The sequence below is a fragment of the Ictalurus punctatus genome, chromosome 12 (assembly GCF_001660625.3).
Source record: "Ictalurus punctatus breed USDA103 chromosome 12, Coco_2.0, whole genome shotgun sequence".
Classification (NCBI taxonomy): Eukaryota; Metazoa; Chordata; class Actinopteri; order Siluriformes; family Ictaluridae; genus Ictalurus; species Ictalurus punctatus.
Genome location: NC_030427.2, coordinates 20,233,258 through 20,260,624, shown reverse-complemented (window position 1 = coordinate 20,260,624; position 27,367 = coordinate 20,233,258). Strand labels below are relative to the sequence as shown.

Here is a 27,367-nt window from a genome sequence, read left to right as displayed (position 1 = left end):
AACCAGAGCCTCCCCTCCTCTTACTTTCTGGTCAAAGGAGGCTTACTGTACCACCGGACCAACTGCTGAGGGGAGACCGTGGACCTCTTGGTTGTGCCCAAAGCCAGAACGCAGGCCCTGATGCACCTGGCCCATGCCCATCCGCTCGGGGGCCACCTGGGGGCGAGAAACACCCTGGAGAAGCTGAAGGACCGTTTTGTCTGGCCAGGCATGGACGCAGAGGTCTGGCGTTTCTGCCAACAATGCCCCCAGTGCCAATGCACGGCCCCAAGGAAGCCCCCGCCAGCAGCACTCATCCCGCTTCCCATTATAGGCATCCCGTTTGAGAGGATCGGCATGGACCTCTTAGGGCCACTCCCAAGATCCGCCCGAGGGCACGAGTACACATTGGTAATCGTGGACTATGCCACCAGATATCCCGAGGCGGTACCACTGCACAAAGCCACCTCCCGGAACATCACCAAAGAACTGGTGCTCCTGTTCAGCCGTGTGGGGATCCCAAAAGACATCCTAACAGACCAAGGTACCCCGTTTGTGTCAAAGCTTATGTCTGATCTGTGTCGGCTGTTGCCGGTGAAACACCTAAAGGCATCGGTCTACCACCCACAAACGGATGGGCTGGTTGAACGGTTCAACCGGACCTTAAAGCAGATGTTGCGCCAGGTGGTAGACGAGGAAGGGAGGAATCGCTTCGCCATCCGAGAGTGCCCCCAGGCATCCACGGGCTTCACACCCTTCGAGCTCGAGATGCAGGAGAAGATCGACCAAGTGGCCCCGATCGTCCAGGAACATATGAGAGCCGCCCAGGAGGAACAGAAACGAGTGTACAACTGCCCAGCACAACCCCGCGAGTTCCAACCTGGTGATCGGGTACTCCTGCTAGTGTGCAGCAGCTCCTGAAAATTCCTAGCTCGGTGGCAGGGCCCATATACAGTGCTTGAACGGAGAGGTCCCGTGAACTATCGCCTGCAGCAGCCCAGTAAGCGAGCAGACACACAAACGTACCACATAAACCTGCTGAAAAGGTAGATAGAACCAGAACCAGTACTGTCAATGTTTTGCGGCCCTAGACACAGATTATGACCAGGGGACCTTAGTCCAACTGGGCGAAGAACTCACCCCCGCCCAGAAGCAGGAGCCCTTCAACCCACACACACATACACACACACCCACACACGAACCCCGCTCACCGATTGTCTTGAATAAATCTCCCATAACACTGAAACAGCCTCCTGTGTGTCTGTGCTCCGCCCACCGCTGGCTAAAATCCCTACAACACATAAAGAATTTACAAAAAAAATTGTAAACACTTTTGTGAAGAATTAATAAACACAAAGAATTAATAAACATTGTCATTTTTCTTAGCGTATGCAGACATATCTACTAGATCAGCCCGGAACTTCATACAAATACCATAGACAAAAACCCGGTTCCTTTTGTTTTTATTGGTGCAGTTCTGTGTAGCATGTAAGCATCTTCACTGACGAGCCAGTCCGAAACTTGTTTATCGGTTAAAACGAACCCAAGTTTCTTTTAAAACACCGTCTTTTGAATGTGTTTTACTAAAACACCGTCTTTTGAAAGTGTTTTACCTCCTAAAGAACCTGGTTTAGAAGGTGTGTAATAAATATTTTTCATTCTTCATTCTTCTGACACAACATCTAAAGTAAACAAAAGTGGTAAAGTGGTGGTGGGAACAGGGGTGAAAGTGGCATTTGGGGTGACTGTGAGGAAGTTAACAGCGGGGGCAGGTGGAAGAATTTGTTTTGGTGGTGTGGCACACACAGTCGAACAAACAATGCTCCTGACCTTCAAGGGGTCCAATCCGGACACTCCTAATAAAAAAAATTCAATAATCAAAACTAAAATGTACACTTCTAAAATATTGACTATATTGTCAAATTCTACCATGTTTCATGAAAAATACAACTTTAAATACGGCCTCAAAGCATCAAGGAATAGTAATAGTGATGTGCTGAACAAATATCTGTATGTTTTACACCTTGGTGGTCTTTGCCCAGACACGTCCACGTCTGAATGGAGGTCTGACCAGGTCCTGCCCTCTTTGGCTTTCCTTCAGTCCTCCTGCCCTCTTTATAGCTATATTTAGAATTTATCATCTTAGTCATTAAATTCACACATAGATACAGATTCATTAAACGGATATGCTAACAGTTCATTTGACATCATTAGAAGCTAATATATAGTCATGCTACTCCGTCTAGCGGCCATGTTTAAACGTGTGTGTGGAGCAGTGTTATTGCAATGAACAACCACTAAATGGCGCATCATAGATTTCAAAACATAAACAGCAGACTTTTGAGGATATTAGAAAAAAGAAGGAAATGGATGCCACTGAAAAGTAATGCGGAGAAGTATGGCGCTTTAGGGGTGTAGCCTTGAAGAAGAAGAAGAAGAAGAAGAAGAAGAAGAAGAAGAGGACTATCAACAGGAGTGTGTGTAAAGTTACAAGAAAAACAAACACAACTTTGCACGGTGGCTGGAATCATCCTGCTTTCACGGTGGAGTCAACAAGCGAAGAGTAAACTATCAACAAGAAGAGGTTAGCCGACTACGTGTGACTTGCTGAGACAGTTGTGTGTTTGGCAAGTTATTCATTGTAAAACATATTTAACTTCATCTACTGACCAAGAGTTGATGTGTAATCAACCTGGCTAAACGCTTGGAGCAGTAAAGTGTTAAATGTTTGCTAGCTAGCTAGCTAAGAATTTTCATTAGTAATCTAACCAGTCAGATTACGTGTGTATTCGGTCTGGTGAATTATTTGTGAGAGTATATCATGTTAACAACAACAACAATAAGAAATCTAACGTCTTGAAACCAGGTAGCTAGCTAGCATCCATGGTCTAGACAGTAGTTGAAGTTTAAATATTTCAATGGCAATGTTGCAAACTCGTTTCAAGGGAAAGTAGATAAAACACTAGGAGTCGTTGGATGACGTCATAGATATATTTGTCTATTAAAGCGCACCTGTTGTGGTTTTGAAATGTTTTGTTTTAGAGGTCTCATACAATAGATTTACAAGCGTCCAAGGTCAAAACACACTTTAATGTGCTCATAATTTAATTTTCAGCACTTTTTTTCCCCATTGTCAAAATCGACTGGGCTACAACAGCAGAAGACCACGTCAGGTTCCCTTCCTGTCAGCCAAGAACAGGAATCTGTGGTTATCATGGCCAGAGACTCACACAAACTGCTGTTGTAGCTCATCTACTGCAATGTTGAATGTTTTGTGCATGCTGAGATGCTTTTCTGCTCACCACGGTTGTAAAGAGTTTTTATTTAGGTTACTATGGGACTTCCTGTCAGTTTAAACCAGTTCGGTCATTCTCCTCTGATCTCTCTCATCAACAAGGTGTTTCAGCTTGCACACCGTCTGCATACAGGAGGTTTTTTTTTTTTTTTTTTTTTTTTTTTTTTAAATATACACCATTCTGTGTAAACTCTAAAGACTGTTCTGTGTGAAAATCCCAAGAGATCAGCAGTTTCAAATCAAATAAACTCAAATCAGCCCATCTGGCACCAACAACCATGTCACAGTTAAAGTCACAGAGATCACACTTTTTCCCTATTCTGATGTTTGATGAGAACTTTAACTGAAGCTCTTGACCTGTATATTCATGGTTTTATGCATTGTGCTAATTAGATAACTGCATAAATGTACAAGTGTTTCTAATAAAGTGTCCATTGAGTGTATGTCATGAATTTACACAAAATACACAAGCATTTAATATTGAAGGAATATGCAGCTGCCATCAGAATTCACATAATTAGGTGAATGGAGGGGGGACACAGAGGCTTGCACCTCTGGGGTTGGGGGTTCAAATACTGCTCCTGCCCTGCATGCGTGGAGTTTGCATGTTCTCCCTGTTTAAGGAGGATAAGTGGTATGGAAGATGGATGAATGGAGTTCTCATGTGTCACGTGATACCAATATTCCAGGAAGGCCACGGAGTTTGTTAGTTAACATACCTGAACAAACAGCATCATATAGACCAAGGAGCTATCAAAACAAGTTATGTGACTTCTGATGGCAACCTGTTGCACTAGAACTACAGTCCCCTCTGAAAGTATTGGCATGGCAAGACCTGTTCTGTTGTTTTGGCTATACAATGAATATATTTGGCTTTGAGAACAAAAGATGAACGTGAGATGACTCTGATCAGAGTTTTAGCTTTCATTTCCTGATATTTACATCTAGATGCGTTAAACAACTTACAACATGGCACCCTTTGTGGCAGACCACCTGAGGCGAGCAAAAGTAATGGAACAGATCATCTTAAAGTACCTAACACTTAACATTTTGATATTGCATACTATTCTCTGGTGCACAAGACCTCACGATATGGCGTATTAATCTACTGCACCATATTCTGGTGGTATTCTTCTGATTAGTCTGGTTAACCTAAATATACCCTCCCTGTTATTTTTTTTTAACCCCTTTCACCGGCTCTGCTATAAGCTTTGTGTTTGGATTCAGTGGAGCATGCAGTGCCTTACATATACAGTTGTCACATTTAATGCTTAAGATTTACTCCTAGGATTAATGCTGTGTTCGACTAAAGAATTTCCATCCTCGGACTAGGAAAAACCATACCCTCAACTCGGAATTTCAGGACGGTCTCCTCAGTATCTGAGTTCAACATGGCTGCTCACGCTTTGAACATGAAATAAATTGTATATTACAACACTACTACAAAAGAGTTTATAGTAATAGTTACTATAGATCAATCAACATAGACATGCTAGTTAGTTATATCTGTAACACTGAGCATACAGTTTGCTGTTTCAAGAAGGTAAATACCTAGGGTAAACTGATGATCACTAATAATAACTTTCTAACTGGTTGTTTACAAAACACACAATTTCATGGAAGTGTTTTCTGTATGGCTTTTTCCTCATTTTGTAGCTTGAATGCACCAAGCTCGAAAATGATGTAATTCCAAGTTCAGAGTTATGTTTCTGAGTTAAGTTGAATGCAGCATTACTTCAGCATTACTGCTCCTCTACTACTTTAAAAGAGTTTATAGTAGTATTTACTTTAGGTCAGTCAACATAAACAAGTTAATTGGTTAAACACAGAGTTTGCTGTTTTGAGAAGGTAAATACAATGCCCTCCACTAATATTGCAAGACCTTGATTTTGTGGTCAATAAAGCATTTTTGTGTTGATTTTTCTGTATGTTTTGGATCATTGTCCTGCTGGAAGATCCAACCACAGACCATTTTAAGCTTTCTGCCAGAGGCAGTCTGGTTTTCATTTAATATCTGTTGATATTTGATAGTCCATGATGCCATGCATCCTAACAAAATGTCCAGGTCCAGAAAAGGCAGAGTAGCAGCCCCAAAACATTAAAGAGCTACCACCATATTTAACTGTGTACATGAGGTACTTTTTCATGTGACTACCTCTCTGTTTTTATCAAAATCACCTCTGGTGTTTATTGCCAAAAAGCTCTAATTTGGTTTTATCTGACCATAGAACCCGATCCCATTTGAAGTTCCAGTAGTGTCTGGCAAACTGAAGACGCATGAGTTTGTTTTTGGATCAGAGTAGAGAGTTTTTTCTTGAAACCCTTTCAAACAGCTTGTGGTGATGTAGGTGATTCAGATTGGAGTTTTGGAGACTTTCTGACCCCAAGACGCAACTAACTACTGCAGTTCTTCAGCTGTGATCCTTGGAGATTTTTTGGCCACTTGAACCATCCTCTTCAGTGTGTTGAGACAATATAGACACATGTCCAATGCCAGGTTGATTCTTAACATTTACAGTTGACTGGAACTTCTTAATTATTGCCCTGATGGTAGAAATGGGCATTTTCATTGCTTTTGTTATATTCTTATAGACACTGCCCATTTTGTGAAGCTCAACAACCTTTTGCTGCACATCACAGCTATATTCCTTGGTCTTACCCATTGTTTTGAATGACTAAGGGAATTTGGCCTATGTGGTACCTCATATTTATACCCCTGTGAAACAGGAAGTCATGATTGAACAATTTCCTGTTCCTAGTCACTGAGGTATACTAAAACAATTTAAAATATCAGTTGGAATATACTTCAAATATATTTTTCATACAAATACATAGGGGTGCCAATAATTGTGGCACACACATTTAACAAAGATATTTTTGGGATAAGCCCATGTTGTGTTTGCAATTGTTTGATATCCATGAGAGCAGAATATTTTTGTGAATTTTTACAAAACAAAATATCGAAAGGTTAAACAATAGACAATTTTTCACAACCTTCTTTGCTCATATTTACCAAGGGTGCCAATATTAGTGGAAGGCACTGTACATCATAAACCGATCATCATTAATACGGTGTGTCCCAAAAGTCTCCATACATAGGGGACTATGTATGCCAGCGCCATGTCGGTTGTGCCTTCGTCAGTGGATGTTCTGATGGCAACTTGTTGCATTAGAACTACAGTCACCCCTGAAAGTACTGGAACGGCAAGGTCAAATATATAGTTTTTCCTATACACTGAATACATGTGGGTAGATCAAAAGATGAATATATGATAGATTAGAATTCCAGTTTTCATTTCCTGATATTTACATCTAGATTTGTTAAACAACATGGCACCTTCTGTATCAGACCACTCAATTTTTAGGTGAGGAAAAAGTAATGGAAAAGAGAGTCTTAAAGTAAATTACACTTAATTTTTGGTTGCATATCCCTTGCTTGCAATAACTGCATCAAACTGGTGACCCACTGACATCACCAAACTGTTGCATATTTCTTTTGTGTTACTTTTCCAGGCTTGTACTGCAGCTTCTTTCAGTTGTTGTTTGACTTGGGGGTTTCTCCCTTCAGTTTCCTCTTCAGGAGGTGAAATGCTGCTCAACTGGTTTAAAGTCTGGTGATTGTCGTGGCCAGTCTATAACCTTCCACATTTTCCCTCTGATGAAGTCCTTTCTTGATTTGGCAGTGCTTTTTGGATAATTTTCTTGAAGCATAATGAAGTTCCTCCCAATTAGATGGGTTGCATATCAGTGTAAATTGGAAGACAGAAATACATGCTGCTACCATCATGAATTACATCATCACTAACAAAGATTAGTGAGTTTGTTACAGTAGCAGCCATGCAGGCCCAAGCCATGACTCTACCTCCACCATGCTTGGCTGATGAGCTTGTATGTTTTGGATCATAAGCAGATCCTTTCTTTCTCCACACTTTGGCCTTTCCATCACTTTGGTAGAGGTTAATATAGGTTATAGAACTTTTGTGGCTCATCTCTGTATTTCTTTGCGAATTCAAATCTGGCTTTCTGATTCTTACTGCTGATGAATGGTTTGCATCTTGTGGTATGGCCTCTATATTTCTACTCACCGTCTTTTTCAAATGGTGGATTGTGATACCTTTGCCTTGTGGAAGTTGTTGTTGATGTCACTAATGGTTTTCTCTTCACAGCCTCACAAGGTTTCTTGTTTCTGTCATCAACTGCTGTTGTTTTCCTTGGTTGACTTGTTCCATGTCTGGTTGTTAGTACACCAGTGGTTTCTTCCTATTTCAGAACATTCCAAATCGTTGTTTTGGCTATGCCCATTGCTTGTGCACTGGCTCTGTTTGATTTTCTCTTTTTTCAGCTTCAAAATGGTTGCTTTTTCTCCCATAGACAGAGCTCTGGTCTTCATGTTGGTTTATCCTTTTAACAAATGCAGACTTCACAGGGGAAACCCAGTGTTCAAACCAAGAGTAGACATTCAGTGGTATTAATTCTTTAAACAATCCATTTAACAGGGCACATCTGGGTGCAAGAAACACATCAGTCATGTGTTCCAATACTTTTTTCATCACTTGAAAAAATGGGTGGCTTCAAACAAAAGGTGTCATGTTCTAAGTTGTTTAACACATCTAGATGTATATATGAGGAAATGAAAGCTGAAATTCTGATCTATCGTCTCATTAATCTTTTGATCTAAAACCCAGATGTCTTCAACGTATAGTGAAAACAATAGAATTGGTATTTCTGTTCCAATACTTTCAGATGGGACTGTATACTTATGCAAGACATTGTATGTAAACGAAAATGTTTCTGCTTCGGATTCTAGACAAAGTCAAAGTGACCTATGAAACTTCCTCCAGAGGATGGCTACAGCTGGTCCAGTCTCCACCGAGGGAGCGAACTCCACTAGTAAGTGTCAACATTGGAGAGAAAAAATAAATCACAGGTCTGGTCTTTACTTGCACATGCAGAAACAATGGCTGATTTAACTTTATTGAAAAATATTCCTAACTATATTTTTGTACTTCACTTCTTCAGTTTAATGATCTGGGTTGGTATGTGTGAAAGTAACATGTTTGTCTTCAGTTTTTTAAGCCCTAAGTGCAGTCTTAAATGGGTGAGGCTTTTTCCTCAGTGCTTCAGAGGGGTCTCTAACTGTAAGAGTTGTTGAAAGGTGGAAGCTCTGAGACAAATAGAAAATACAGTTCTGATAAACACTTACCAGATCAGTAACAATTTTGTTGTTTTTAAACACAGATTTAAGTAGTAATTAAATGTTCTGGCTGATTGAGCCATGACCTTTATGGACACACTATATTTGGCTGCTCTATTCATGTGTCCTTGCTCTGTAAAATGGCACGATGTAATATGAGGATAGTAAATTTAAATAACAGCACATTTCAGCTGTACATATCTTCTGTTCATAGGCCAGTTACTCGGTGTTTACTGCTGTCTAATGGCAGTATGATTGGATTTGGCTCTTAGACTTGCAGGAGCACTGGATCCCGGGTTGTTGCTATCCCCATAACTGCTCTTTTGGAGTTCTCAGTTACAGAATTAACAATTTTAGCTATTCTGTTTTTTGTTTTTTTTAAATAATGCTGCTATCCATGTACAGCATTATGATATTGCATACTATTCTGTGGTGCACAAGACATCACGATACGATGCCTTAATCTCCTCCACTATCTTCTGGTGATTTTCTCATTCTTACTAGTCTGGTTGACCTAAATATACCCTTCCTGTTTTTTTTTTTTTTTTTTTTTTTTCCCTTTCACTGACTCAGCTTTAAGGTTTGTGTTTTGGGCACATTTAATGCTTAAGATTTACTCCTAGGATTAATGCTGCATTCGACTACGCTCTTAACTCCGAATTTCCATCCTCGGACTAGGAAAAAACAAAGAAAATGCCCACTCAACTCGGAATTCCAGGACTGTCACCTCAGCATCCGGGTTCAACATGGCCGCTCTACTACTAAAGAGTTTGTAGTATTTACTTTAGATCAATCAACATAGATACGTTAGTTGGTAAAGTCTGTAACACTGAGCGTACAGTTTGCTGTTTTGAGAAGTGAAATACATCATAAACTGAAGATCACTAACTGTAGCTTGCTAGCTTGTTGCTTACAAAACACACACTTCCATGAAGGCATTTTCTGTATGTGTTTCCCATTTTGTAGCTTGAACGCACCAAGCTCAAAAATGATGTAAATCCAAGTTCAGAATTACATTTCTGCGTTAATTTGAATGCAGCATTACTTCAGTATTACTTCTGCTCCACTCTATGGGTTGCTTTTATATCAATTTTTTACTCTGAAGATTTCTTTAAAGAGTAATTCTCAGAAGGTTTGTAGTGGATTACATTAGAGCAATTAGAAATGTCATTATGACTAGTTTGATGTTTGTCCTTCAGATGTGATTACTCTCTTATGGAGGAGGTGGTTCTTTCCTCAGAGAGGTACAAATGCATGGGTATGTGTCAGTATGCCTGTGTGCAAGGTCCTTAAGTGCTTTTCTGCTGATATTTTTAGCATGCGCAGATGTGTTGTGGTTCTACAAGGAGGAAAAAAACCCAGAGAATCAAAGACCACAGGGCAGGTGTTTGTGCATGCAGTGCATTAACTGTCAGTGCAACACTTTACACAACAGGAACTGTTGTTTGTTTATTTGTTTCAGTGTGTTTACCTCTCAATGATTGTCTACTCCTTCTAAGATGCAAATTTTTATAGATTAAAATCAGTAGGACAGAATTAGTTTGAGGGCTAAGCAAGAGACGTAAAAAAAGCTAAACTTTTCCTCAGAGGAATTAACAACTAAAGTGCTCATAATTTTTGTTTTATGTAAATAGGTTTAGATTGTACAGGTACATTTTGATTTTGTGAGTCAGAACAATTTGGTAACTAACTGTTCTTTCTAAAACTTACAAATATCCAGATATTCCAAAAGAACCAATAGAGTTTGAAACCACACTCTTCAGTTAAAGCCAGTGCTTCCGATTCCTGTTCTTGGATGACAGGAGTGGAACTCGATGTGGTCTAATGCTGTTGTAGCCCATACGCCTCAAGATTTGACGTTTTGTGCATGCTGAAATGCTTTTCTACTCATAGCGGTTGTAAAGAGTGGTTATTTTAGCTACAGTAGCCATCCTGTCAGCTTGAACCAGTCTGGCCATTCTCCTCCGACCTCACTCATCAACAAGGCATTTTCCACCACTCCCTGCATTTTCTTTCCCCCACAACATTCTGTGTAAGCTCTAAACACTATTTAGTGTTGTGTTTGAAAATCCCAGGAGATCAACAGTCTGTTACCAACAACCATGCCATGGTCAAAGTCACTTGGATCCCATTTTTCCTCATACTGATGTTTGATGTGATCATTAACTGAAGACTGGTATCTGCATGATTTTATGCCTTGTGCTGCTGCCATGTTAGGCTAATTTTATAAAATGAGCAGGTGTACAGGTGTTCCTATATGCTTATACGTGTTGGTGAAATTTTTCTCTATGCCCATACAGGAGCTGCTGGAACTCTTCGGATGGCATCTGTTGAAGTAAGATTCATTCTCAGTTTCTGCTTTACAGTACTTTCATAACCCCATTGTTTCTCATTTAAATTGTGTAGTTGCATTCTCGGAACAGTGAAAAATATTTTGCTCTTATTACTGCACTTTCCAGGGCCAGACCTCTGTGAGTTCATTGCAGACCAATAAGAGAACCATCGGTCATCGTGGGATTGACCCCACAGGAGAGACTACATACAAAAAGGCAAGAAAGCTTGGAGATCTCATGTAAACCCACACACAGTGGCTCAGTTGCTATTGTGTTACCAACCAAGTTACACAATGGTTTTTTGTTATTTTTTATTTTTTTTAATAAAACTAGTTAACTGTTTAACATAGCAGGGTCTATGTACCAGTTCAGAAATTGGGAAACTGTACTGTTTTTTGTTTGTTTGTTTGTTTGTTTTCTTTTTCTTCCTCTTAAGACTTGCTGGCTTTTACTAAATATATATGAGGTCATAAGTTGAGGTCATACGCCTTGCAGAATCTGCCTAATCTTACTAATTAAAAAATTATAATAATAAGAGAGATCAAAGAAATGGCATATTTTTTTTTTTTTGTACTGCCCTGAATAAGATATTTCACATAACACATGTTTACATATAGTTCAAGACTCAATAATAACTGAATTTACACAAATGAACCAGTTCAAAAGTTTACATACTCTTGATCCTTTAATATTTTATGTTTTGTGATGGTTGTTCATGAGTCCCCTGTTTGTCCTGAGCAGAGATCATTTTGTAACAATGTGCAGTGATGGTTATTTAGTGCTTTGTTACTATTACAAAAGGCCATGAACAGTGTACTATATATTGTATGGGATAAAGCTTAGATCATCTCACTAGTATGTATTTCATCCATCTTATCTTGTTAGACAACTTCATCTGACCTGAAAGGTGCGATCCAGCTGGGAATCAACTACACAGTGGGCAGCTTGAGCCAGAAGCCAGAGAGAGATGTTCTCATGCAGGACTTTGAAGTAGTGGAGAGCATTTTCTTTCCCAGGTGTGCTCTTGTATGTGTAGTGTTTATGAAGTGATGATAATGATGATAAATGCGTTTAAATGTGCTGTGCAAATAATGTTACAGCAATTTGTACAGTCCTGGATGCACATTTATTCAGTGAATTTGCTCTCGAACAGTTCCTTATTTCTCTCTCTCTCTTTTTCTTTCACATTAAGCGAGGGAAGTAATTTAACCCCTGGACACTGCCATGTCGACTTCAGGTTTAAGACCTATGCTCCAATGGCCTTCCGCTACTTCAGAGAGATGTTTGGGATTCAGTCTGCTGACTACCTTGTAACGTTCTCCACTTATTTCACATTGCTTCCATCACTACAACAATTTTGTTTTAAATAGTCCTTACAGCATTTATTGTTGTGTGATGTAGAGTCATGGCAGAATTATTGGCAAAAAAAAAGTTCTTTGTGGTTATTTCGCTTACAGATGCATCTCAAAAAATTAGAATATAGTGGAAAAGTTAATATTTTCCTGTAATTTAATTCAAAACGAGAAACTAGATTCATTAGACATGAAGTGAAATTTCAAGCCTTTTTTTGTTTTAATCTTGATTACAGTTTACAGCTCATGGAAATATTAGAATAAAGAATTTATAATACAGAAATGTGGACTTTCTGAAAAGTATGTTAATTCATGCATTCAATACTTGGTCGAGGCTCCTTTTGAACGAATTACTGCATCAATGTGGTGTGGCATGGAGGCAATCAGCCTGTGGCACTGCTGAGGTGTTCTGGAAGTGCAGGTTGCTTTGATAGCGGCCTTTAGCTCGTCTGTATTGTTGGGTCTGGTGTCTCTCATAGATTCTCCATGGGGTTCAGGTCAGACGAGTTGGCTGGCCAAACAAGGACGGTAATACCATGGTCGGCAAACCAGTTATTAGTAGTTTTGGTACTGTGGGCAGGTGCCAAGTCCTGCTGGAAAAGGAAATCAGCATCTTCATAAAGCTCGTCAGCAGATAGACGCATGAAGTGGTCTAAAATCTCCTGGTAGACGCTGCATCGACTCTCGACTTGAGAAAACACAGTGGACCAACACCAGCAGATGACATGGCACCCAAATCATCACTGACTGTGGAAACTTCAAACTGGACTTCAAGCAACTTGAATTCTGTGACTCTCCACTTTTCCTGGAGACTGTGAGACCTTGATTTCCAAATCAAATGCAACATTACTTAGTTAATTAGCTGATTAGAGTTCTTCTCAGGTCGACATTTCTGTATTATAATTTCTTGATTATAAGATTTTGCATTTTTGATGTCCATGAGCTGTAAGTCGTAATCATGACGATTAAAACAAAAAAGGCTTGAAATATTTCACTATGTGTAATGAATCTAGAATGATATGAAAATATGAAAGGTTCCACTTTTTGAATTAAACTACGGAAAAATGAGCTTTTCCGCGATATTAAATTTTTTTTGAGATGCACCTGTAGTTTCACACTGAAACACATTGCAAATATTTTAACACTTTTGAAATTCTTAAATCACATTTTCTTCAGTTAAATGTTAGATTTCTCTCATAATTAATTTTACTGTCAGATTAATCTCATTTTATCCACAAAGCCATTTTTTTTTTACTGTGATGATAATTCTGGAGCCTATGTCCTAATACTTCACAAAATTTCAGTGCAGTTGTATAGTACATTGACACATTTAACCAAAAGCAAACTGAACTTCCAGTTCTGATACATAAACAATCCCCTGATATTAATGAACAGTTGTCCTTCTTGACCTGCCTTCTTGCTTGTCTTTTTGTCCATGTTAGTTGGTGACAAATTTCTAACCAGTCCCACAAAAAAACCTCCAATCTGACTTCACAAAATCACATCGTTATAAATATGATAATATGAAATATTGTTTATGTAAATATTGCAACTGAAAGATTATTTAAAAATATGGAACTGTTAAATAATTTCTGCCACAGTTTTGTGCATTATACTGTATACTGGTGTTGTGAGGAAGCATATCTGTCTGTACAATGCAAATTCATTTATTTGTGAATGTGCTTGTGTGTTCTGCAGAATTCTCTGTGCAACGATCCCTTGATAGAGCTGTCAAACCCTGGGGCAAGTGGGTCTCTATTTTATGTCTCCAGTGATGATGAGTTCATCATTAAAACTGTCCAGCACAAGGAAGCAGAGTTCCTCCAAAAATTACTGCCAGGGTACTTTATGGTGAGAAAAATGTGTCTGACTTATGTTTTTCTGTTAGTCTGCAATGCTTTGAAACAATTGTTACTATCTTGCTATCATCAGTGCATATGAAATTTTGCGAGAGATACAGTCCTCTCTGAAACTATTGGAACGGCAAGGCCAATTCAGTTGTTTGTGCTATACACCAAAGACATTTGGGTTTGAGATCAAAAGAGGGATATGGATTTCAGCTTTTATTTCCTGGTATTTACATCTAGATGTGTTAAACAACATAAAACATCTAAGCTTTTGTATCAGACCACCCAATCTTTAGACAAGCAAAAGTATAGGAACAGATAAGTCTTGAAGTAAACTAAAATAAATAACACTTAATATTTGGTTGCATATCCCTTGCTTGCAATAACTGCATCAAGTCTGCAACTCATTTACATCACCAAATTGTTGGATTCTTCTTTTGTGATGCTTTCCCAGGCTTTTACTGTAGCCTCTTTCGTTTGTTGTTTGTTTTGGTGGGCTTTCTCCCTTCAGTCTTGTTTTCAAGAGGTGAAATGCTGCTCAACTGGGTTAAGTCTGGTTGATTGACTTGGCCATGACACCATGTTTCACAGATGAGCTTGTATGTTTTGGATCATGAGCAGATCCTTACTTTCTCCACACTTTGGTCTTTCCATCACTTTGGTAGAGGATAATCTTGGTTGCAGAACATATGTGGCTCATTTCTGTATTTCTTTGCAAATTCCAGTCTGGCTTTCTGATTCTTACTGTGGCTTGCATCTTGTTGTTTTTGGGTTTTGCTTCACAGCTCTCACAATGTTTCTGTAATCAGCTGTTGTTTTCCTTGGGCAAGCCATTCAGTGTCTGTTGCTCAGTACACCAGTGGTTTAATTTTTTTTCAGGACATTTTAAATTGTATTGACTATGCCCATTGTGTGTGCAGTGCCTCTGATTTGATTTTCCCTCTTTTCAAACTGCAAAAATAGCTTGCTTTTCTCCCATAGACAGCTCTCTGAAGTTCATCTTGGTTTATCCTTTTTAACAACAATGCGGTGTTCACAGGTGAAACTGAAGACTAAAACCAAGAGTAGATGTTCAGAGCTATTGAGACAAAATGTTCTATGTTGTTTAACACATCTACTTATAAATACCAGGAAATAAAAGCTCAAATTTTTAAATCTCTTCTCATATTCCTCTTTTGAGCGCAAACCCAGATATCTTTAGTCTACAGAAAAAACAAATGAATTGACCTTGCCATTCCAAAGTTTCGGAGGGGACTGTCGTTCTCCCCCCCATAATGTGCCATTATTAAAATTCCATGTACTTATCTTACCTTTTAAACTGTCATAGCAACACAAGTAAATTAAAAAACATACATATTTGCCATGTTTTTGACACTTACCTGGAATTCATACAGCAAACTAAATGATAGGATTGCCTTCGCTAAGAAAGATACATGTGAAGCTACTGTACCATCAAACTTGTTATATTGAAAATAAGAAAAACTTAAGCTCTTCCAAATGGGACAGACTTTATTGTGAGAGCACCAGGCTACTTGGTGAGGCAGCATTTTTCAGTGATATTCAGTTGTAGTGAGGCTATTTGGAATTTGACAATATTATGCATAATTGAAATATGGATTTGCATATGATTGATTGATTGGTTGGTTGGTTGGCATATTCCTGTGCAATAAGGGTTTTTTAATACATATAATTCACTAATTTACTAAAAAAGTTTTTTCTTCCAGAACCTGAACCAGAACAAGCGTACACTGCTGCCAAAGTTCTATGGGCTCTACTGCATTCAGGCTGGAGGGAAGAACATCCGCTTTGTGGTAATGAACAACCTGCTGCCACGCGCTGTGCCCATGCACCTCAAATACGACCTGAAGGGCTCCACGTACAAACGTCGTGCTTCACCAAAGGAGAGAATGAAGAGCCTTCCCACCTATAAAGACTTGGACTTGATGCAAGACCTGCCTGAGGGCCTACTACTGGAGACAGATCACTACAATGCACTCTGCAAGACCATCCAACGAGACTGCCTGGTGAGAGGAAAGAACATGTATTTAAAGCCCTATTCATGTTTTTTCCCTCCCAATTTGGTCACCTGCCAATTCTCGCTCACCAGCTAGCTTTCCCCAAAAAATACAACAGCTATTAAATGGGGAGGATGAAGGTTAACACTGTGCTATCTGCCCTCTTCCGCATACATGAGCTCACAGATGCTGAAGATAGGCTAGTGTTACTGTAATTAACAGGAGAGAAAGTAATGATATTACTCCCACCCAAAGAGAGTGGCCACTTTTACTCTCTTGACTCCTATCCATGGATGACTGTGGAATCGTCAAGATTTGAACTTGGGAAGATAGGGCGAACACTTTTAGCTCCTGAAGTCCTATTCTCACATTAGGAGATTTACATAGAGAGGTGGGGTAACATAACTAGTACTTCAATATCTTTGACTCTATACAGTGGCCTCAAAACATATTTTGACATTTAGCCAAATGTATGAATTTCACTGCGTTGTCAACACCATATCTGACACAAAATGTGCTATGTTTTGTCGTTTAACACATCTACCAGGAAATAAAAGCTGAAATTCTAAACTCTCTTCTCATATTTATCTTTCATCTCAAACCCAAATGTCTTCAATCTATAGCAACTGAATTGGCCTTACTATTCCAATAGTTTTGAGGGGACTGTAAGATTATCCTGATTATCACAGTTAGTCCATAGTTAATGTAAGGAACTACACCATGTGGTTGCTCTGCTAGGGGAACCTGCATGAAATTGAGGGTAATTAACTAAATCCATCGACTTTAAATTACCTTGGGACCAGCTGGCTAAAAGCAATTGCAAAATTGACTATAAAGAGGGAAGTAAGTTTTAAGAAAATGACTAGCATCATCTGTTTGCACAAAGGAGGTCACTGTATTCACCAGATCAGCAAAAAAAAACTAAATCTTAGTTCCTCCCTGGTTGTGGTATTATGTGTATTTAAAAAAAACAAAACAAAAAAAAAGGTTCAAAGGTGATTGACTTGTGAATGAAAACATAGAATGTACAGGCACTACTGTAAGTAAAATCTATAAAAACAGGTAAGAAACAAATGACCAATTTGCAAGGATTGCTTCAAACATCAATTAGATTTACCAGATACTGGGCAAATTATTCAAAACAGGATCAACAAGTATAGGTACAGAGTGAGAATAATGTGGCCAAGAACATTAATCGATCTGAGAGATAGCAGAAGCTTTCGGAGTGGCCAAAATCAACAATTTTGTACATTCCATAAAAGAAGGAATGCATTGGCCAGCTCAGCAACATCAGGCCTGGAAAACCACGTAAGACAACTGAAGGGGATGATCACAGAATTCTTGGTGTAGAAAATCCCTTCACAACATCTAGCCAAGTCAGGAACACTCTGGAGGAGGTAGGCACATCATTGTCAAAGTCTACAATCAAGAGACTGCAGAAAGACTCACAAACAAACACCAACTGAAGGTGTCTGCAGTAAAGGCCTGGCAAAGCATCTCAGTGAAGGAAACTCAGCATTTGATGATGTCCGTGGGTTCTAGACTCACTGACTGCAAAGGATTTGCATCCAAGTATTAAAAACAATCCTTATATTTATAATTGTTAGTGTGTCCAATTACTTTTGCGCCTGTGAAAATGGAGGGACTCTGTAAAAATGGCTATTAAAATGTCAAACCCCTTGAATTAAAGCTGAAAGTCTACACTTCAATCACATCTTGATCACGAAAATTGTGTCACTGTCAAAATATTTATGGACCCGACTGTACCAAATCGATAATCGGTTAGTAATCGATTAACCATATAACCTAAATTAAATCAGACATTCAACTGCTTTAGGATCTTCATTTGTGCACCCTGTGTTTACATTTTAGGTGCTGCAGAGCTTCAAGATCATGGACTATAGTCTACTGGTGGGGATTCACAATGTGGACCGGGCTGGAGACGAGGCATCCATGCCAGTGCCAGATCAGAAGAGGAATCCGGGCCAGAAGCCCCTTTACTGCACGACCATGGAGGCGATCCAGGGGGAGGTCAAGGGCAAGGCTGCACCACAGTACAGTGAGAGGTTAGACACAACTTTACCAGTGTGAAAAGCTTTTATTTAATATAAAATGCCTGGTCTGGGAATGGACAAAATTAAAAACCTTATAAACCTTAGGATGAGATTTACATACACTGATCAGCCATGACATTAAAACCACTGACAGTTAAAACAGACATTAAAACCACTCATTACAGTGCCACTTGTCAAGGGGTGGGATATATTAGGCAGCAAGTGAATAGTTAGTTCTTAAAGTTGATGTGTTGGAAGCAGGAGAAATGGGCAAGCGTAAGAATCTGAGCTACTTTGGCAAGGGCCAAATTGTGATGGCTAGAATGGCAGGTCTTGTGGGGTGTTCCCGGGGTGCAGTGGTTAGTACCTACCAAAAGTGATCCAAGGAAGGGCAACCACTGAACAGGCGACAGGGTCATGGATGCCCAAGGCTAGCCCGTCTGATCCGATCCCACAGAAGAGCTTCTGTAGCACAAAGTGCTGAAGACGTTAATGCTGGTTATGTTAGAAAAGTGTCAGAACACAAAGTGCATTGCAACTTGCTGTGTATGGGGCTGCATATCCACAGACCAGAGTGCCTATGCTACAGTGGCCATGTGAGCATCAGAACTGCACCATGGAATAATGGAAGAAGGTGGCCTGGTCTGATGAATCACATTTTCTTTTTTTATTATGTGGACGGCCAGGTGTGTGTGTGTGTCACTTACCTGGGGACGAGATGCCACCATGATGCACTATGGGAAGAAGGTAAGCCAGCAGAGGCAGTGTGGTGCTCTGGGCAATGTTCTGCTGGGAAACCTTAGGTCCCGGTATTCATGTGGCTGTTACTTTGACACGTACCACCTACCTAAACAGTGTTGCAGACCAGGTTAAAGAATCTGCTGCTATCGTCTTGGTGCCAGAAACCACAGCAAACCTTCAGAGGTCTTGTGGAGTCCATGCCTTGAAAGCTCAGAACTGTTTTGGTGGCACAAGGGGGACCTACACAGTATTAGGCAGGTGGATTTAAGGTTATGGCGGATTGGTGTATGTGTTAAGGCTATTGAAAATGTCTAGCATCGTTCCTATTTCTCATTGCATATAGTTTATATGCAGATATGATGTGGAGTCTTTCATGTGCAGTATTATGACTTCGATTGGTCATATCAACTCAGACTTTTTATCGTTATATATGGTTGTATTCTATGTGTTTCCAGTCAATGTAGCACAGGAGGAATGCCAGCACATAACCCAAAGGGGGAGAGATTGCTGATCTTTATTGGTATCATTGACATCCTCCAGTCCTACAGGTACGAGGCTTCAGTAAATTTTACGTTCTTGATGCTATTATTTAATCAAGTAACATGTTGATTCTTTAAGACCTGTATCAATCTTGGCATTTTGTATGTGTTTAGGTTTGTGAAAAAATTGGAGCACTCGTGGAAAGCCTTGGTTCATGATGGGGTATGTGGTTTGTTTACAGTTATACAGTACACATTAGTGTTGAGAAGTGATAGTAAAATTCTCCTGTACACTTTAAAACATCTTTATAACAATTTTTGAATTTTCAAACAGCTATAGTACATACATAGCTATTACATATACAGTATAACATGTTTGGAGAGTTATTACATAGCAGGTAGTGGTACTGTCAGAGAGCCTGAAATAGGTTCTGAATAACATTAATTGAAATAAAATTAGTTGTAGAGGCTTTCATTTCTGCAAGAAGGGTTGCATCTACTCAAGCCATCCTAATCTTTGGTAGCACATAGAAGGATCGAATATGACTGACTTTAGATCATTTTAGCGCGAAGTACTTAACAGTGTATAATTGTTGGACCTCTTATATTACAGTGTTGTTTAATTGCTGTTTATTCAGCGCTGTTGAATTCTCACATCTGATTGGTCAGAAGGTGTTGATTAATTTTCTGTAACAGTACCTCTGACAGTAATGCTGGCTACAAGTCATATCACACTTGGGCCATGCTGTTCTACAAAAATAATACATGCTGGGATGGTTTCGCTTATACCACAGAGATTTGGCAACAGTTCATTTATTAATGAACATGTCACGCTTTTTAATGGTTTATAATTAGATTTAATGTGGAATATCTGTGAGATAAATTAGTTCCTATTATCACTTGCTTGTAGTTGATAAACTCACCATTCTCTCGATCTCTCTCTACGCATTTAACAGAAAACAGAAATGCCTCGGTCTTGAAGACTTTCCCATTCTGGGAAACTTCACAAAGCAGCATGACTGTTACAAAGTGTTAACGCTCAAAACGCCTTCCATAAATGTTACATGCACATCTCCTAACAAAAAAACATTTTTTCAGTTATATGTTGTTCTTCGTTAAACAAGTGTTTTTTTTTTTTGTTGTTTTGTTTTTTTTTATTTTTATTTTTATTATTATTGAATTTTTTAAAAGTCAGTTTATTATTAGTCTTCGAATATGTGCAGCGTCTACCAAACAGGTCCCTGTGCATGTGCTGTTACTATAGAAACAATAATGTAATGGAAAGAGGGCACTAATATTGTCTGTTGAACTATTGTCTGAGCCATGCTGTTGTACACAGAAATAACGTGCACCTTCTGACCAATCAGATTCAAGAATTCAACTGTGCTGTGGTATAATTGTTTATATTAATACGCTTGTTCTATATGTCAGTTTTTATAGTAACAGTTAATTCACCATTAACATATATGGTGGATGTTCGACCTAAACTGTTTGTTTTATGTTATAAAATGTTATCCTGCAGAATATATTATATATCCATATACATTCAGTACAGTCTACTCCAGACAATGAAACATGAAAGTTGAAAACATGGTGACATTTCTTCTTGCTGATATGACTGTTTGCAAACTGTTGTCCAACATGCATTGGCTTACCGAGATAGAAGTAAACCAGCATGTCACCTGCAAACTTTAAATCCTTAATTCTTAAAGATTGCTGATTTTCCCATGGATCGAAGCAGTCAGATTAACCTGTCACTCACAGCTAACTTGAAGTTAAATCTTCACCCAGTGCCTGGTTACTGCAGTTGGCAATATTAAGGACACAAAAACATTACATAGCCAAATCCTTACATCTTGGAATGTGTTTTGACTTTCCCCCTGCAACCATCAGATTAAACCGGGTGATGCAGAGTTGCAAATTTATCTCTCATTTTGAAATGTTCTTCCATGAATAACAGCATAATTATGCAAGAGAGATACATACATACATACATACATACATACATACATACATACATGGAGTAATTTTCATATGAAATACTTAATACTTATATGGAGCAAAATATAGAGCTTTATTTTGGAAAAATTTGTGCATTGTTGCAAGTTCTTTTTTCCACTTCTCTACTTCAGGATACAGTGTCTGTACACAGGCCTGGCTTCTATGCAGACCGCTTCCAGAAGTTCATGTGCAATACCGTTTTCAGGAAGTCTTCATGTAAGTCAAAGTTATGTCATGTCTCCAAATGTCTGTTAAGGTTTTCATTCATCCAGGTTATTTTTATTGTCTAGTAGTAAGGTGACTGGAATTATTATTTATTGTGAAATTCCTTCCTGAAAGCTGATTGATTGACAGTTGCCATGTGTTTGAAATAACCCAGTCATCATTAAAATCCATTTACAGATTAGTACTGTGGTCAGTACAGATGCAGTACTCCAAATTTCATCGTGATAACATTCGTGGTTCCTGAGAAATACTTATGTGGCCTTAGTTCCGCCCCCACCTATGAAAACACCCCAACTTTGCCGGTGACCTTAAAAGCTTGTCCAGTATATCCCTTTCAAATTTTGTGTAAATCCACACATCCAATCATGAGTTACAGCTGTTTGAGTAAAGTGGCTCTGCCTACTTTACTGTATCAGCCATATTGTTTACAAATGTCAAACTGTTTTTGATATTTATTGAGTTTTACACTGCTGAGTAGATTGACGCTATGTGTGTGAAAGTCCACCAAAAATCTTAGGACTAGTTCACAAAAGTAAATTTAGCAAGAAAAAATCCATCATGGTTGAAATTAGTGGGCAGGGCCTAAATCAATTTGGCTTAAGCCATGGAATAAGAGGGAAAATAATTTTGAGTATAGGACCCACAGTTCACAGTGCCACCATTAGGCCGATTGGGCTCATCTCAGTTGCCTGAGTAGCAGGAAGGGTTATGACATATTGACACAATTTCTTGTCTGTGCCACTTATGGGTTTGTTCTACTTGATTTGTTTTGGCAGAGAATCTGAATAAGAAAAACAATAGCGTCTCAGCACTACGTGTTTGGACCTCTAAACGGAGGAAATTCTTGTTTCTTTCTCCTCTCTAGTGAAAACATTCCCTCCTAAGAAGGTGCGAGGAGTCCTCACGGGGCAACGCAAGGCAAGCACTGCAGTGACTGGGCAAACCCAGCCTGGTCAGCCGTCAGTTATGGTAGTGCAGACAAATGCAGAACAAACTCAGCCAGATGAGGACAGCACCAGTGCTGTGTCCCCCACCTCAGAGACACCAGGAAGTGGCGGTAAGTTGGGTGACACTGATATTTGGTGTGTCAAATTCAATGAAGCTGTAAGATGACAAGAAATGTAGGACTGCCTTCCTGTGGATCATGAATAATTGTTTAGTCCTCCTACATGAATAATAGAAATGTTCCTTTGAAACACTGTACTACTTTTTTGCATTTATTCTCCCAGTTTATGATCCTTGCCCGGATCTCATTACTAGCCCTCTTGCAAAAGACTTAGCTGATACAACACACTGAAGGTGTGTGTGTGTGTGTGTGTGTCTTTCTGGGTGGGTGGTGTTTTTCAGTAAAACATATGCTGTCTCTGTGTAATCTACCTCTCAATGTTTTTCAGAGTGGAATAGCAAAAGCTAAATTGCTCTAATAAGGTAAGATTCATACCCAGCACACGAGTGCTTCTCATACCCATGTTCACAAGTGACTCAGGCTTGATTTTACTTCTGTGTCTTCGGATCTGTGAGCATGCGACATACCTGTGTCATTGTGCACATGACATTCACATTGGTGTCTCCATACTTGTATGGGCAAAATGTTTCTTCTAATAATAATCTAAGAATTCTAACTGGGAGAACTAGTAAGTAACCTATTAAGGGCATTTTGACCCCTTTTTTTTTTTTTTTTTTTTTACACATGAAGAGTCAGTTTTTCCAGTTTTAGAGAAATTACCCTTGTGGTATTTGTTTTGGGGGACAGTAATGGTTTAATTTATGTTAGGTCATTCAAACCTCTTTTTAACCTATGGTACCAGCTAATACTGCATATTTCTTGATTGAAAAATGTATAGCCAATCACGTCAGTCAAGAGCTTCCGTGAATGTTCACATCAAACATCCGAATGAGGAAAATGCTGTCTCAGTGACTCCGACTGAGGCATGCTTATTAGGGGTTTGTGCCAGATGGGCTAGTCCGAGTATTTCAGAAACCGTCGATCTCCTGGAATTTTCACACAGAGCAGTCTCTAGAGCAGGGGTGGGCAATCTTATCCAGAAAGGGCCGGTGTGGGTGCAGGTTTTCATTCCAACCAAGCAGGAGGCACACCTGATTCCACCTGTTTAATCAGTTGATCTTGGCTTTCAATAGATTCAGGTGTGGCTTTTGCTTAGTTGGAATGAAAACCTGCACCCATACCCGCCCTTTCCGGATAAGATTGCCCACCCCTGCTCTAGAGTTTACACCGACTGGTGCAATAAACAAAAAACATCCAGTGTGAGTGGAAGAAACGCCTTGTTGATGAGAGGTCAGAGGAGAATGGCCAGACTGGTGCGAGCTGACAGGGACCCGAGGTAATCTTCTGCTGTTGTAGGTTCGACGTGTTGTGCGTTCTGAGATGCTTTTCCTCTTACCAAGGTTGTACAGAGTGGAGACTGAATGCTTTTAGAAATTGATCATGCTTGTTGAGTTGAAAATTCAGATTGAACATTTCAGATGATATGAGGCAAATTCTAAACAATAACTTTCCAATTCAGATTTTCACATTTAAATTCAAACAGAAATGGAAATGGTATGATTCTAATTATTGTGCATGTAGTGATAGCACCACCAAGAGGAGGAATTTGGTCATTTAATTTTTCTGAGTAGTGGGTGAGATACAGCGCCCACCCATTAAACTTTTTGTCTATATGCATTACATATTTGGTTGCACAAATAAAAAAAATAATCTAACAAATACAATAGGGTTCCAGCATGACATTATTGGACCCCTAAACATAGAGGTGGGAAACAGATACACAGGGTTACTATTTGCCTTGTGTGGTTGTTTTATTCTTTTATTAAGGAAATGCGTATTAGTTAGTGATATGGAAAGACTGAAATGATAAAGATCAGCATATCATGTTCTGTTTTCTCTTAGGAACAGAGATATACTGCTTTAAGGGAGACGGCCAAAGGTTTTTTGGACGGACATCAGCAGAAATAAAGTATGAGGAAAAACAAAGGATACAGAAAGTACTTTACACTGCAGCAAAGCACACACAAGCTGTACAAAGGTGTTCCTTGGGTGATTTCTGCATCCAGGGTTGCTGCTAAAAGACATTATGCAAAGTACGATGTGTGTTAGCAATGACAAATGCCAAATATGAAATCTTTGAAATACTGTTATTTTAGGCCTCTATACACTGCATGCAGAATTATATAGAAAGTTTTTGTTTGTTTTTCATGAATATGGTTTAACACTGAGCCATAAAGGTTCCCTTGCTAGGAATAAGGAGAGGGGAAACGGACTGCTGTGATTGAACAATTCCACTAATGAAGTTGATGATAGAGGGTGTTTGTTTTTGTTTTGTTTTTTTGTTTGTTTGTTTGTTGTTGTTGTTTTTTTTAAGTGTTTAGTATTACATTTTGTTTGAAATTTGCAGGAACTGGAAATTCAGACTAGTTTTAACTATGAAAAAGGCAAGGTACATTTTCCAGTGTGACCCATATTTAGTCTGCTCGCTATTAAATGTTCTGGAGAGGCGCAGTATTAAGGGACGTGTACAATATGTAGTTGTAGAGAGCAGAGTAGGGTGGAAAATATCTCATCACGGTTTCTGATTCACGATATACATGACAAGATAACAAATTGCTCGCAAAATAGTAGCTGCATTTTTAAAAAAAAATAGTTAATTGATGCTTTCATTTAACAATAAATAAATGTGGAAAAATGTAAACATTTGTTCAAAATTGTAACATTTTACAGTTTTAAAGATCCAGTAAAAAAATTGTAAGATCTAATCAGCTGCATTAGATCAGTAAAATACAGAACATACTGTACACGCTAAGGTAAGGGTATTGAGACATCATTTAGATCGATAGCGAGATTACAGTGCTACAGCAGATCTTATTTAATCTTAAGCAGAAGACTCAGAGTTAGTGTTGGAAAATAGTTGTAGAAATATTGTGACTTATACAATACTTTAACCTATCAGTACAGTATACCAATGCCTGCCAGATAAAATGTGCATGTTTACTTAACTATTTAACTATTATTCTCAATGACCGAGCTCACGCCTTAAGAAATATTCCTTTGCGTACATTCTGCTTCAGCTTTTTTTTCTTTTCTTTTTTTTTCTTTTTTTTCTTTCTTTTTTTTTTTTTTTTTAAAGATAATTGTATGCAAATAATAAAAACTAAAGCTTTCTGGCTATGTTAATTGAGATCAAAATGGGGTGTGTGATTTTGGCATGTGCTACATGAATTATGTTGCCATTAATTAATTTACATGATGTGTATTTTCTTTAGTCATTATTTAAAAAGCTATCTCAAGTTAGGTATAGTTTAATAGGCAAATGAATATATTATGTGCGATGTAAAATCAGGTACAATGGGCCTCGTTTATCAAGCTTGTTAGTAAATTGTTAGCATTTCAGAAACACGTTCGTATGCTACTCGTGCTCCTGAGTGTGTGTAAATTTACTTATAAGAAGATTAACCCATAAACCTCAACTTGATCGACTTCAAATCATATCATATTTGCATGGATTACTGCAGTTTTATATTTGGAATATATGATTGGGTAAAATTGTTTATTTTTATTGGGTTTACAGGGTTTAACATCCTCATGCTAGTTCCCTAGGTCAGGGACTAAGAGCACCATCAGGAAAATTTTGTGAAAAATTTAACTTAACAACTGCCTCCACTGATGGAAGATTTAGTGCTTGCTTATTATTATTATTGTTGTTAAATATTTTATTGGCTCACCTGTGAGTCAAAATAATTTCCACTTCTGTGTTTCAGGCTTTACCCTGATTGTTCATTTCATGCTCCCAGCTCTGTGCACTTGACCTTTTATGGAGTTTGTGGGCGTCACTAAATGCAAATAAGCTGTGTCAGGAACACGATTTGCACTTTACAAGTGATCAAAGCTGGCAGCTGTAAATCTGGCACACAATTCTAGTTCACTTTGGCTTACGGAAACATTTACACCCATCTGCTAAAAGATTGATAAATGAGGCCTGATGTGATAAATACGCAATATAGATTTGAGAGTACACCTATTTCTTTCTGCTTTGTCTTATTGCTATCGTAGTAAGCCTTGTGAACTGTTTATCAAAATGGTGCTGTCAGAGTTTCCTTAAAATATGATATCAACATTTTATTTTTGGGGTATGTATTTGTTTTATTTTTGACAAAATTGGATTTTTAAGAGCCTTTCTTAGCCTTGATATAACAGAGACTGTTTTATACACACACATATGCACTTGCTTTGAAAAGTTTACATATTTTAATAGTGCCTTAAATATTGATATTTGATTTTCATAAAGTAAGATTTATGAACATTGAGGAAGAAAAATTACTGTTGAATTGGAATTCAATCATGGCCATATGTGATTTGCAGTAAATAATCTCAGAGTTTTGTGTGGCAACAAAATAAATAATCCACTATAGGAAAGCAGCCTGGGAAAACTGTTATTTATTTATCTATATTTCATTTATTTTAATAAGTTCTGTCTGTGGGTTTATGCAATACAGTAAAAAAAAATGCTGAGGTGTTTCCTAGTTGGAATTTGTACCGAAATACAATGTAACAGACTTTTGGTTTTAAGGTGAATCTTCATTTAATACAATCTGCATATTTTTACATTGTTTGTATGTATTATATAGGATAGTTTGGGTTTTTTTTTTTTTTTTTTTTTTTTTTTTTTTTTTTTTTTAAAATATATAATGTGGTGGCCCAAAACCTTGCTAAGACACTTTATACTGTTTTTGTTTCCCTTTAATTTGTCATTTGTGTAGCTCCTTAAAATGAGGGCAATAAAAGCAATTGACAAATCAATAGTTAAGTAAATGGGTCATGCTTAGTGTGTTTGCAGATT

General features: G+C 38.5%; 1 protein-coding gene across 3 annotated transcripts; it reads left to right on the top strand.

Annotated features, from left to right (window-relative positions):
* Positions 1 to 2,264: 2,264 nt before the first annotated feature.
* Positions 2,265 to 27,327, top strand: pip5k1aa (phosphatidylinositol-4-phosphate 5-kinase, type I, alpha, a). Of its 3 annotated transcripts, XM_017481244.3 has the most exons (16): positions 2,266 to 2,563; positions 8,082 to 8,164; positions 9,668 to 9,712; positions 10,769 to 10,803; positions 10,928 to 11,017; positions 11,687 to 11,817; positions 11,994 to 12,111; positions 13,852 to 14,004; positions 15,725 to 16,024; positions 17,888 to 18,081; positions 19,266 to 19,358; positions 19,464 to 19,512; positions 21,422 to 21,506; positions 22,381 to 22,572; positions 22,910 to 22,943; positions 24,424 to 27,327. In XM_017481244.3, exons 2-15 carry the CDS (start codon positions 8,119 to 8,121, stop codon positions 22,927 to 22,929), a joined length of 1,551 nt encoding a protein of 516 aa, XP_017336733.1. In that variant the 5' UTR covers positions 2,266 to 2,563; positions 8,082 to 8,118; the 3' UTR covers positions 22,930 to 22,943; positions 24,424 to 27,327. The 3 variants fall into 3 exon arrangements, with proteins under 3 accessions (XP_047015113.1, XP_017336733.1, XP_047015111.1); XM_047159155.2 differs by lacking the exon at positions 9,668 to 9,712 and having other exon boundaries at positions 2,268 to 2,563; XM_047159157.2 differs by lacking the exons at positions 8,082 to 8,164; positions 9,668 to 9,712 and having other exon boundaries at positions 2,265 to 2,563.
* Positions 27,328 to 27,367: the final 40 nt, after the last annotated feature.